Here is a 13,173-nt window from a genome sequence, read left to right on the forward strand (position 1 = left end):
CTGAGAAGGGTGGGGATCAGAATGTGTCATGGGTGGGGAGGGTAGAGCTCAGTGCTTAGCATGCATGAGGTCCTGGATTCAATGCCCAGTATCTGTTAAAAAATAAATAAAAATGAATAAACCTAACCCCCCCCCCAAAAAAAACCAATGCATCATGGATAAGGGTGGGTTTGTTAACACTCTTTTTGCATCCATCTCATTGTTAGGCATGGAGTAGATAATAAATACCTGTATCATATGCTGGTCATTAGTGAATACTTACTGATTTAACAATTCATGTTCTTTTGACCCCTTGATCCTCCCTCAATTCCTGCCCTCGCCCAGATGCCCTTATCCAGTCTTTCCCAGTCTGTTATCAGCAAGAGCCAGCCATAGCCTTGAACATGGCCTTGGCTGAGGAGGGTGTTGGCCTGTTCCAAGCCAAGGGTTTTAGTTTTCTACGCTCTGCTGAAGAGACACTGGAGGAACTCTCCAGGCTGGGATTGAAGTCCTAAGACTGGCAAGGGGCAGTGGTCCAGTTGGTCTCTAAGCCTCTAATCCTCTCTTTCACTGGGGTACACTCTTCTTGCTTCCACTTTTGGCTTATACCTGGTAATTGTAGTAAAATGAAGAGCCGTGATTCCTCTGGGAAGGAGAATGATGAATAATGGGCCCCAGATCTGGACTTCTAATTTCTCTCTGAACCTCCCTGTCTCCCAAGTAGCATCATTTCCTGGAATTACCCTTAATTTTTCTACTTTGTGATTTTATTCATCTTTCCTCTGACCTTGTTTGCTCCTTCTCCTTTTTGCTACCCCATCTTATTTTCCCCTTCGTCACTCACTTTCTTCTCTTTTCTTTCTTCTGTTCATTTGATAAGCATTTACCTGGTATGTATTATGTGCTAACAGGATCAGCTACAACTACATAATTTGCATGGTCCAGTGCAGAATGAAAATGCAGGACCCTTTGTTCAAAACTATTAAGAATTTCAAGGCCAGCAGAGCATTAAAGTAGGCGCGAGGCTCTGTGTAATTGCATAGGTGGCAGGTTCGTGTAGCCGGCCTTGTATGCCTAGCACTGTGGGGCATCTGGGGAAAACATGTAATATCATAGAATCGCATTTCCATTACCTTCTCTTTTTAAAACATCCTTATTCTGGAAATATCCCAACACACATAAATGAGGAAAGGGTAGTATACTGTACCCATCATACAACTTCAATAATTTTCCACACTTTGCCACTCTTGTTTCATCTTTTCCTTCTTTCTCTCCCACCTTTTAAAAAGCATCGTGCTACTTCTACTCTAAATATTTCAGAGTGCAGTTCCAACTGATGAGAACTTTTTGTGTACAACCACCCTGCCATTATCACACTTAACAAAATGACCATTAATTCCATCATCTTACCTAATACTCAGTCCATGTTATTTTTCCCCAATTGTCTCAAAAAATGTATTCTTACAGTTTGTATACTCTTTTAAGATCTATGATTAAAAATAATACAGAAATTTTTAAAAAATTATTTTTTTCTTCCAGTCTTATTAAGATATAACTGAGATACAGCACTGTATAAGTTTAAGATGTACACACCTCATGAAATGGTTATCACAGTAAGTTTAGTCAACATTTGTCATCACGTATAGACACAAAATTAAAGAAATAGAAAAAATATTTTTCCTTGTGATATGAACTCTTAGGATTTACTCTCTTAACAACTTACATATATAATGTACAGCAGGGCTAATTATATTTCTTCTGTTGTACATTACGTTAGTATTTATTTATTTTATTACTGGAAGTTTGTACGTTTTGACTGCCTTCATACAGTTCCCCTTCCTCCATCCCTGAGTCTGATAAGCACAAATCTGATCTCTTTTTCTGAGTTTCTTTGTTTATTTTTGAAATGTAATTGATCTACAATACTTGTTAGTTCCTGTTGTACAACATAGTAATTCGTTATTTCTATACATTTCAAAATGATCACAAGATTAGTCTAGTTACAATATGTTACCATTCAAAGGTATTACACAGTTATTAACTATTTTCCCCACGTTGTACACTTCATACCTGTGACGCATTTATTTTGCAACTGGAAGTTTGTACCTCTTAATCTCCTTCATCTATTTCTACCCTCCCCGCCAGCAACTACCTGTTTGTTCTCTGTATCTATAACTCTCTTTCTCTTTTGTTATGTTTATTTTTTTTTAGAAGTAAAATCATATAGTATTTGTCCTTTTCTGTTTGACTTATTTCACTCAGCATAATACTGTCTAGGTCCATCCATGTTTTTGCAAATGGCAAGATTTCATCATTTTTTATGACTAATACTCCATTGTGTATATATATGCTGCATCTTTTTATCTATTCATCTATTGATGGGCACTTAGTTTGCTTCCATATCTTGGCAGTTGTAAATAGTGTTGCAATGAACAAGGGGTGCCTTTATCTTTTTTAATTAGTGGGGTTTTTTTTTGATAGATATTCAGGAACGGGATTGCTGGATCATGTAGTAGTTCTACTTCGAATTTTTTGAGGTACCTCCAATACTGTTTTCCATTGTGGCAGCATCAGTTTACATTCCCATCAACAGTGCATGAGGATTTCCCTCTCTCCACATCCTCATCAACACTTGTTATTTGTTGGGGTTTTTGTTTTTGTTTTTGTTTTTGATAATAGCCATTCTGACAGGTGTGAGGTGATACCTCCTTGTGGTTTTGATTTGCATTTCCCTGATGATGAATGATGTTGAGCATCTTATCATGTGCCTATTGGCAATCTTTATGTCTTCTTTGGAAATATGTCTCTTCAGATATTCTGCCCAGTTTTTAATTAGGGTTGTTTTTTTTTTTTGATGTTGACTTTTATGAGTTCTTTGTATATTTTGGATATTAACTCTTTATTGGAAAAATAATTTGCAATTACCTTCTCCCATTTGTTGATAGTTTCCCTCACTATCAAAACTTTTCATTTTGTTGATAGTTTCCCTCACTATCAAAACTTTTCAGTCTGATGTAGTCTCACTTATTTATTTTTGTTTTCATTCCCTTGCCTGAGGAGCTAGATACAAAAAATACTAAGATTGATATCAAGGAGCTTACTTTTTAATGCTTTCCTCTAGGAGTTTTATGGCTTCAGGTCTTACGTTTAAGTCTTTTGTCTATTTTGAATTTATTTTTGTGCATGAGGTGAGAGAGTAGTCCAGTTTTTTTATATGTGGCTGTTCAGTTTTCCCAGCATAACTTACTGAAGAGGCTCCCTTTTCTTCATTGTATAGTCTTGCCTCCTTTGTCATAGATTAATTTCCCATATAAATGTGGGTTTATTTTTGGGCTCTCTATTCTGTTCCATTAATCCATATGTCTATTTTTGTGCCAGTACCCTACTGTTTTGATTAGTGTAGCTTCATAGTGTAGTTAGAAGTCAGGGAGCTTAATACCTCCAGCTGTATTTGTTCTCAAGATTGTTTTGGCTATTCAGGGCCTTTTGTATTTCTACACACATTTTAGAATTATTTGTTCTAGTTCTGTGAAAAATGCCATTGGTATTTTGGTAGGGATTGCTTTAAGTCTGTAGATTATTGCCATGGTAGGATGGTCATTTAAACAGTATTAATTCTTCCAATCCACAAACACAGGCTATCTTTCCATCTTGTTTTTCATCTTCAATTTCCTTCATCAGTGTCTTATAGTTTTCTGAGTATAAAATGGACATTTATTGAAACAATCCAATTAGAAAATGAGCAAAGACATGAACAGATATTTCACTGAAGAAGAAGTACAGATGGCAAATAAGCACACAAATAGATGTTCAACATTATTAGCTCTTCGGGAAACATAAAATCACAATGAGATACCACTCCACACCATTTAGAAAAGGTAATAACACCGAATATTGGTGAGAATGTGGAGAAACTGGATCACTCATGAACTGCTGCTGGGAAGGTAAAATTGTGTGGCCATTCTGGAAAAGTATAGCAGCTTCTTTACAAAACTAAACATGCACTTACTACATGACCCAGCAATTGTACTCCTGGGTATTTACCCTAGAGAAACAAAAATTTATGTGCACACAAAAACCTGTATATGTATATTCATAGCAGCTTTACTTGTAATAGTCCCCATGATATAGTGATTGATAAGATATATATATATATATATATATATATATATATATATATATATATATATATTCAGATGATCAAAATATATTTCTCATATATATGTGGTTTTTGTCCATGGTTCCTGGCTCACAATTCCCAAAGCCTTGGAATTTCCCAATTGGTGAGTGTGATAAAGTGTCTTTTGTTATGCAAATGAAGTAACTTTTAGTAGCACCTAAACGTGGGGGGCCTGGTTGCTGGAGAACCAGCCAAGTGATTAGAGGGCTTGAATTTTCAGTCTCACCCCATGATTTCTGGGGAGGAGAGTGGGGCTTGAGGTTGAATCAGTTGCCATTGGCCAGAGATTTAGTCAGTCATGACTGTGTGATGAAGTCCTCCATAAAAACCCCAAAAGAAGGGCTCCTTGGCCCTTTTCAGAGAGCCACGTGCTGTGCTGCCCGTCCCCAAGCTCCAGGAGGACAGAAGCTCGTTTGATCAGGACCTTGCCCCATGTATCTCTTCATCTGGCTGTTGATTTGTATCCTCTAATATCCTCTTAAAATAAATCAGTAACCTAGTGAGTAAACAAGTTTTCCTGAGTTCTGTGAGCCCTTCTAGCAAAGTAATCAAATCCAAGAAGGGGATCACGGGAACCTCTGATTTGTAGCCGTTCTGCAGAAGCACAGCCTGGACTTGCAACTGGCCTCTGATGTGGAGGGTGGTCTTCCCTGTGGAATCCAATACTGTCTCTGGGTAGATAGTGTCAGAATTGAGTTGAATTCTTGGACATCCTGCTGGCATCTGAGACTTGCTTCTTGGTGTGAGGAAGCCTCCATACACAAACACACACACACACACACACACACACACACACACACACACGTTGGAATTTGATCCAGGAACTATTTTTTCAGCCCCAATGGAAACTACTGAAATGTCCTTCAAGAGGTTAAGTAAACCAGCACATCCATGCCTCGGAACAAGACTCAGGAATAAAAACAACAAACTACAGAGACATGCAGCAATGTGGGTGGACCTCACAGGGTTATGTTGTTTGAAAACAAGCCAATCTGATCGCATTCATACAGCCCTTGGAAAATGACAACTATGTGAACAGATCAGTGTCTGCCAGGGGGAGGGAAGGGGAGAGGGAAGTGGGGAGGGAGCTGTAGCTACGAAATGGGCAGCATGAGGGATCCTTATGCTGGAAGCGTTCTGTATCAAGACTGTGGTTATGGTCACATGAGTCTACAGGTGGTAAAATTATATGGAACTAAATAAACACAGACACATAATGAGTGCATGTAAAATTGGTGAAATCTGAGTAAGACTGATTTTATCTGTGTAAATTTTCTGGTTGTGTTATTGTAGTAGTTATGCAAGATGTTACCATTGGGGAAACTGGACGAAGGGTACGTGGAATCTCTGTTATGATGCCTGACATTTGTGTTTGAGAGAACATGGACATTTCTGGAAGCACACACAAGACTGGAGAGTGGGAAGGGGAGGACTCTTCACTGCAGACCTTGCTGGGTTTTGTTTTTGTTTTGTTTGTTTCACCACGTGCATGCAATGCGTTGCTGTTCTTAATTACTACTTGCATTTTGGTTCTGTAAAAAAAAAATCACTTCTAAGAATTTTACCTAAGAAAGTTGTGTTTTGGAAGCATAACATTTGGTAAGCTTGGAATTTGAGTCACAACACAAGGAAGTGGTGCAGTATTGAATTCTGAGCATTGACATGACTGCAAATTTTGTATTACATTAGAACTGTTGATCAGAAGGGGAGGAGAGGAAGAAACTAAGAATAAGTATCAAACTGTTTAAATTAGAAGAGTGTTTATTAAAAAAAAATACAGCTGCACTTGAGGGCTTTTCTTTTTCTCACTGTGATGGTTAACTTTATGTATGTGCCAGCTTGACTGAGCTAACGGTTACCCAGAGAGCTGATGGAACATAATTTCTGGGTGTTTCTGTGAGGGCGTTTTCAGAAGAGATTAGCATTTGGATCGGTAGACCAAGTAAAGGAGGTGGTTCTCTCCGTTGTGGGTTTTCATCATCCAAACCATTGAAGGTTTGCCTAGAACAAAAAGGCAGAGGAAGGGAGAATTTGCTCTGCTTGAACTGAGGGCTGTTTTCTCCTTTCTTCAGACATTGGTCCTCCTGGTTCTCAGGCCTTTGGACTCGGACTGGAACCATCCCGCCGGCTTTCCGGGCCTCTAGTCTGCAGATGGCAGGTGGGACTTCTCAGCCTCCGTAATCATGTGAGCCAACATCTCACAGTAGATCTTTCTATATATTTATAAGTATCTTATTGATTCTGTTTCTTTGCAGAACCCTAATACAATCATTTTTGTTCTATATGGCAAAAGTTCAGACATTATAGTCTAGATCATGTGTGTAAGGATTAGCCTAGAAATTGTCTCATGCCTCCAGAGAAGATTAAATTCTGCTATTGGATTAGAAAAATAGGATGCAAGAGTCTTTGGAGGAAGAGCGGCCAGGGCTGGGAAATATGCAATTACTAGAAGTGATTACCCGACGTTAGTCTGGGATAAGATTTAGGATTAAGTTAAGCAACTGATAAATTTAGTAAACAATGAGAAATTTAGACCAATGTACCCAAATGTGAATCCACAATTCTTGAATTTTTTTACTTAAATGTTTTGTTTACCAAAATAATCATTTAAAAAACTATACAAAAAAGTGAACATTTTGATATATTTTATTCCAGGATTAATACATTAATGCCCTCTGTAATGTATTTTTATACATCAAGACATAATTGAGATCATACTATATCTTTTCATTTTTTTCAAACAATATTGTATCCTAAGATTTCCAAAGTTCTTAAAAGTTCTTCACAAATATGATTTTTGATTGCTATGAAACATTACATACAGGATGTACCATAACTTAGTCAAAAATTCTCCTTTAGATATTTATGTTATTTGATATAGTGTTAAGATAAGCATCTTTATTCAAAAACTTTGTCTCTATTTATGGTACTCTCAGCATATATGAAAACTTCAATATAATTGAATATATTTAACTTCAATATATGAGAAGTCCCATTTTGTTTTAAATGGCCCTTGTTTCCCTGTATTTTTATTTTACTGCAACTGTGCATGTCACACATCTCCTTTGGAGGAGGGAGTGCTCATTTGGAGATGTCCTTCAGGTGAGCCTGGTCTGGATGATTTGAAATCCTGGGGTACACTGGAATAATGAAAAAGGGGAGAGAGGAGGAAGACAGAAAGTGATGGGGGGACCACAGTGGAAAATGGGGTATGACAGGAGACAGCCAGAGGGAAGCAGCAAAGGGAAGATGGTATCTACTCTTAAGCCCCTTGAATCATTGAAGTCTTCACACCTGGTTCCCAACAGATGTCCAAAGGTGGTTTCAGCTTCTAAAGAGTATTCTCCAGGAAGTCCAGATACTATGGCAAAACAAAGCATTCTGATGATTGCACGGCAGGCACAGATACAGCAGGGACTTTGGATGGAGTGGGGGTGGGAAAGCTATAGGTTTGTGTGGGAGGGGACAGGGGTCATAATAGGCCAGGGAGAGAGGCTGGGGTGTTCTCGGGATCTGCTTTGTGGGTGAGGGGAAGGAACCATGGGCGGATGAGCAACTTCTTCAGGCCATGGCAACTCTGGCCAGTCTCCCTGAGTGGCCTTGTCTTGATTCTGCTGATCAGAGCAGCTGGATGCCATTTAAACATCTGGATGTGAACTCAGTCATGCTCTGGTTCCCTCCAGCCTTCACTCCCACTGGGCTTCTGGCCCCAGCCCTGTCTCTGGCTGGTCAGAAGTGCCCAACAAGTTAGTTACAAAATCCACCTGGCTTAGTCTTCCGTCTTCAACAGAGAGACTTAGGGAGCTTCTGTGGAAGAGAAAGAGGGACTGTTTCCTGCTTCTTCCACATAAGCTGCCCCAAGGTGGGCAGGGGTCTGGGAGTACACAGTGAGCTGTTCTTCTCAAACACCCAGAATGGACAGGATATGACTGCAGGAACAAGAACACACAAACATCAGGGAAGACACAGACCCAGAAACACGATGACTAATGGCATTAGGTTTATTTTGTGGAAAGCAGTTTATTTTGGGGCTCTGGAAAGGCACTTGTGAGGCACAGAGGAGCAGCCACAAGACTAAAGGCAGAAGATGCATCCCCCAGGGCCATAGGGGAACCTCTGTCTGCTAGGAAATCAGAGTCCCAGGGCCCCACAGTGGGGGTTAAGCAGATGGTCTGCTTTTGTATACCAAGAGTTTTGCATCCTCGGAGCTTCCTTAAAGTCTGGCATTTACAGCTGGAGGCACAGGGCCCATCCACTTCTCTCCTGGATGGAGAAAATCACAGATGTCAAAGGCTGGCCCCACAACCCCCCAGGCGTTTTCTAGGAGAGCTCTGTCTGGCTTCGAGGTATAGAAGGCTTCCTCCTCTCCCATGAGAGAAAGTGACCCCTTCCCATTCTACCTGGACCACACCTGTGTCTGTAGGCAGCTTCATTGTTGGAGGTGCCTAGAACACTTTAAAATTCTGAATCTATCCTTCTGGGTAACTGATATAACGCAGGTGGGGTGGGGTCAAGGGTAGCTCAACATGAACCTATAACTTACCCAGCAGGTGTGCCAGCAACTCCATCCTATCAGAGCCGAACAGCATGTGTGCTTGGTCATCCAGGTGGGCCACGGTGACGGGTAGCCCAAAGGCCTGGCAAAAGCAGTTACAGGGCAGGGAGGAGGGTGATGGAGTGGGTGTTTATGGGGCTGCCGTTGATGGCTGCAAGTCAATACTGGTCCAAGGTCATAGAAACCAAGCAGCCAGAGGTGTCTGAGGAAAGGCTCAATGGCTTTAAGGAGAGTTTTCCGTTTCTAACTCCCAGATTCTCTCTCTTCTCTCGCCATCTCTCTCCCTCCCTTCCTTTTCCTGGGCTCAGGGTGGTTCGGGAGAGCCAGGAAGACTCTTGTTTGGGAGCAGCTTCTGGACAAGAGTGTGGCGAATCTAGCTGAGATTCCACTCTGTCTCAGAGGTGGGGCTGGGGACACACAGGGAGTTGCTCACCCCATATTTGCAGGCTGCCTCAGTGGTCTCCCTGAGTTGGTCCTTCACCTGTGGTGTTGAGATCCTTTCCAGAAGACTCCGGACTTGTCCGGTGGACATGCCAGCCTTCTCTGCAGCCTGAAGGGATGTGATGTGGTAGGGAACACAATTGTGTCTGCATCAGCCGGGGCAGGGATCAGGAGAAACCCCTGATCTTTTTATTTCCTAACCCAGGTTATTCTGGCAATGCCTTTACCCACCCATGAGTGGAAGTCCATCCTTGCCAAGAGAGACTATGTTAAGTTTTTTCCCCTCAAAATCTTGAGACTGGTGGAAAGAGCAGGTGGCAAAGAGTCATAGTTGCAGAAATCAACGCCAGAGGGCATCTTAGAGACCAGCTCCCCACTGTCTTCCTTAACAGATGCGGGGCCTGAAGTCCAGTATCTCGGTCAGTGTTAAAGAGCTTGTTGGTAGGAGAGCCAGTGCCAGAATCCGAGTCCCCTGACAGTAAGTCCGGGGTTCTTGCTTTCCTACTTCTCAGAATTCCTGAGTCAAGGGCTGGGCTCTAATTCCCGTAGAATTTCCCGAGGACTTCTGAGCAGGGCACCCAACTGCAGCCACCTGCCTAGCTTCAAGAGAATGTTAAAGGCTTCAGTTTAGGGTTTGTTGGGATCAGTGGTTCTCAGATTTGGCTGCACATCTTAAAGTCTCCTGGAGGAGCTTTTGAAAATCCTAGCTCGAACGTCATCTCCTAGAACAGTAACATCGGAATTTCTGGGTGGTGGTGTCTAGGTGCTCCAGGTGATTTTAATATTCAGCCAAGGTTGACAGCCACTGCAACCTGACCTCCAGTAATGAGAAACACAGGAAACGTGAAGTCAAGGAGTGCATTCTGACGTGACACTGTCTGAGACTTGGCTGCATGAGAGAACTGTGTCCTGACCAAGTATTCAACAGTAGGGGAGCAGCTAAATAAACAAAAACAGGCCCACAGAATGGAATGCTATGTAGACATTCACAATTATACTCTCCAGGAGTTTTAAATGGCACGAAAAATGATTGTTAAATAATTAGGTGAAAAAGCATATACTGTGCAGGAATAAAAACCCTGCAGGATATATTGGGCATGCTTGGTACATTTAACTTTTTTTTTTTTGACTTGTCATTTCATATATGAAATTTGCCTATGCCTCAACTATCTTTTGTAAACTTAAGGGGAAAAAAATATGGTGTTGAATTTCCTGATTTAATCCTGAAGGAAAACTGACTTTTTATACCCCCATCCACGGCTGGCATACATTTTAACGTTTGGAGCTATTTCCATTTTTCTCACTCAGGCTTCTGAATAATTCTAGCTTGAGTCAGTTGTCTCTTTTCGTCTTTTTAAAGTCTGTTTTTAAACGCTCTTGCTTTCTACTCTGGATGTGTTGGTGAGGTTTGCGGCCAAGACTTGCCAATACTTCATCTCTCTTCATCTGTGGATGCCTACATTCATTGTCTTTCCCGCAGACTTCTTTCATCAAGTACATTCTACCCATGGAGAATTTTGCACTTCCTCTTTCAATCATGAGATATTCTTTTGAGAGTCCTTAGTCCCAACCCTTTAGCACTTGGCCCCTCCAACATTCTTTCTCTTCAAATAACTGACCTGAACCAGCCAATAAAAAAAACTATGTCCTCTCTGCCCCCAAAGGCCAGATTTCTGTTCTCAGATTCCCAATGAGAGGAGTGGGGACACTCACAGCCAGGATGCTCTGGGGCTGTGTGATGTCTTCATCCTGGAAAGAAGAGGACACTCAGCACAAGGGGGTGGTGAGGTGAGGGGTGTGATGGGGGACAGTAGATCAGTGAACAATAGGGAAGGCTGGACCTGGACTCTGGGCCTTAGGGGAGGGTCACTAAGTCATCCAGTGTCCCCTTCCAAGTGGGTTCCCAGGGCCCTGCCCTCACCCGTGACCAGACGCGCATCCAAAGCTCCCTGGACACTTTCTCCAGCATCTCCGGTTGTTCCATTTTCAGAGCAGTGAGGAAGCGCATAGCTGTCAAACTTCCTGGAGGGCAGAGGCATTCAGAGGCAGGGCTTCTCTAGCTTGTTTCCCCATGGCAGATCAGCTCTTTCCTGCTTCTGACATCCCCCAGTGCTCCACTGCCCTCAGCCTCCCACTCTAGTTTCTGAGAACTGATTTGTCCTGCTCTTCCTCCCCTTACATCCCCACAAGCTGCTCGCTCAACTCTTAGCCTGAGTTTCCCCAAGGTTTGTTTCACTTAATGCAGTCACCCCAGCCCCTCCTTCCTGGCCCTGCAAATCCACTGCTCTCCACTTTATATCCCATTCTCCTCACCTTTTTCAAGGATCACTGAGAAAAAATCCTTAGGAAAGTGGATGGGAACCTGGAGATGCTGTCCCAGGAGCCTAATGTCATTTTTCAAGTATGTAGCTTTGCGGGGAAGCATAGCTGGTGGCTGGTTTCCTGCAAGTGGAAAAGTTGGGGTCACTGGCGAGAGACGACCTAAGGATCCCAGGCCTGGGGGACCCCCTCCTCCGGTTTGGAGTAGAGGGCATGTTACTAGCTGCTGCTGCAAATATGAAGACCCAGTAGAAGGCCCTCCCCTGGACCTTTGAGATCAGCCCTCCCTCCAGTCTCTGACCCAAACGCTGCTGCTTTCATACCACTGTCTTTCATGATCCCAGCAATTAAGGTGGGCCGCAGCTGCAGGCTGACGTTCCAGATATTCTTATACCGGCACAGGACCTGCAGGAGTGGAGGCGAAGATGGTGAGTAGGGCTGAAGAAAGGGAAGAGTGTTTTAAAGGAATGATCAACCAGAGGCTAGAGGCGCAGAGTAAGGGTTACAAGGACGCCCTAAATTGGTTTTAAATGGCAAAACTCACTCCATGCCTAGAATTTGATCCCAGAATCTTTGCCCTTACGGGCTGTTCTTTTGTGTTCTGTACTCCACCCCCGCAAAACTGACATGGGAGAGCTAGAAGGTGGCCGTGCCATGGATTTCTCCTGGATTCTTTGGAGTTCCTTCTCTTCTTCCAAACCACTGTGGAAAACCCCTGTCTAGGATATAAAGGCTCGACGTGGAGCCAACGACCGTATCCTGTTTACTAACAAAGTGACCTTCAGCCCTGGCTATTCTGCTTGTCCTGAACTGTGTGGTCGGGCAGCGCCAGGAATTTCACGAGACCGCTGCCCCTACGCCCTATGCACGCCCTTGCCTAAGCCCTCGTCCTCCAAGCCTCGGCCGAAGCGGCTCCCCGGCGTCACCTCGAAGGCCAGCCAGGAGTAGGGGGACAGCACATCGTAGAAGAAGTCGAGAGTCCGCGGCAGGGGCCCCATGCTGCAGCGGAGCGACAGCGAAACGCGCGCGGCTCAGGAAGCTCGGCGGCGCGCGTTTCCGGCTGGCGGCGGCCCCGCCCCGATCCCGGGCCTGCCCGGAGGACACGCCCCGTTCCCGGCCGCGCCCCCGCCCCGCCCCGCCCCGCCCCGGCCGCGCCGCCTCCCAGAGAGACCGCCCCCGGGCAGAGTCCGGCGGCCGCTCCGGGTGCGCGGTGCGGGGGTGATGGGGGCTCCTCTGGGGAGCGGGCGGGTGTGGGGACCCGCGCACCTCGCGATCACCGCCCTGCTCTGAAGTGGCGTCTGCGGCAAAAGGGCGTTTGAGACGGATGCGTGCCTGTCACTTAGCTGTGTGCCTCTAGCAAGCTCGTTGACCTCGCTGAACTCATCCCTCATCCATCATAAAAATAGGCTATACGTAATGACAACCCTGTCTCATACAGACTTGTGAGGAATGAAAGAGTCCGATTCACGTTACTTACTAGTGTTACTTGGCAGTTGCGAGAACCTTCTGGGACTGGCGCAGTGTAAGAAGTGCCCCCGTGATACATACTTTCTGTATTTCTCAAGAATTTAGCACAATGTCTGGAATATATTTGATAATCAATACGTATTGTGAGTGAGTGAAGGAGAGAAGACCTTACTGCAACCATCACTGGAGGGGTTATGGGGAATGGTCCGCCCTATTTATCTTTGTAAATGCG

The 13,173-nt window shown here is 43.7% G+C and overlaps 1 protein-coding gene and 1 pseudogene across 1 annotated transcript; one reads left to right on the forward strand and one right to left on the reverse strand.

Moving 5' to 3' along the window:
• LOC102528539 (olfactory receptor 2F2-like) overlaps window positions 1-13,173 on the forward strand; it is a 309,986-nt pseudogene that overhangs the window by 171,189 nt on the left and 125,624 nt on the right.
• GSTK1 (glutathione S-transferase kappa 1) lies at window positions 8,147-12,555 on the reverse strand. The gene is made up of 8 exons (XM_006210053.4): window positions 12,401-12,555; window positions 11,798-11,879; window positions 11,469-11,597; window positions 11,077-11,177; window positions 10,869-10,904; window positions 9,148-9,264; window positions 8,703-8,796; window positions 8,147-8,422 (listed from the first exon to the last, which is right to left on the reverse strand). Exons 1-8 carry the CDS (start codon window positions 12,470-12,472, stop codon window positions 8,373-8,375), a joined length of 681 nt encoding a protein of 226 aa, XP_006210115.1. The 5' UTR covers window positions 12,473-12,555; the 3' UTR covers window positions 8,147-8,372.

The sequence above is a fragment of the Vicugna pacos genome, chromosome 7 (genome assembly GCF_048564905.1).
Source record: "Vicugna pacos chromosome 7, VicPac4, whole genome shotgun sequence".
NCBI classification, from domain to species: domain Eukaryota; kingdom Metazoa; phylum Chordata; class Mammalia; order Artiodactyla; family Camelidae; genus Vicugna; species Vicugna pacos.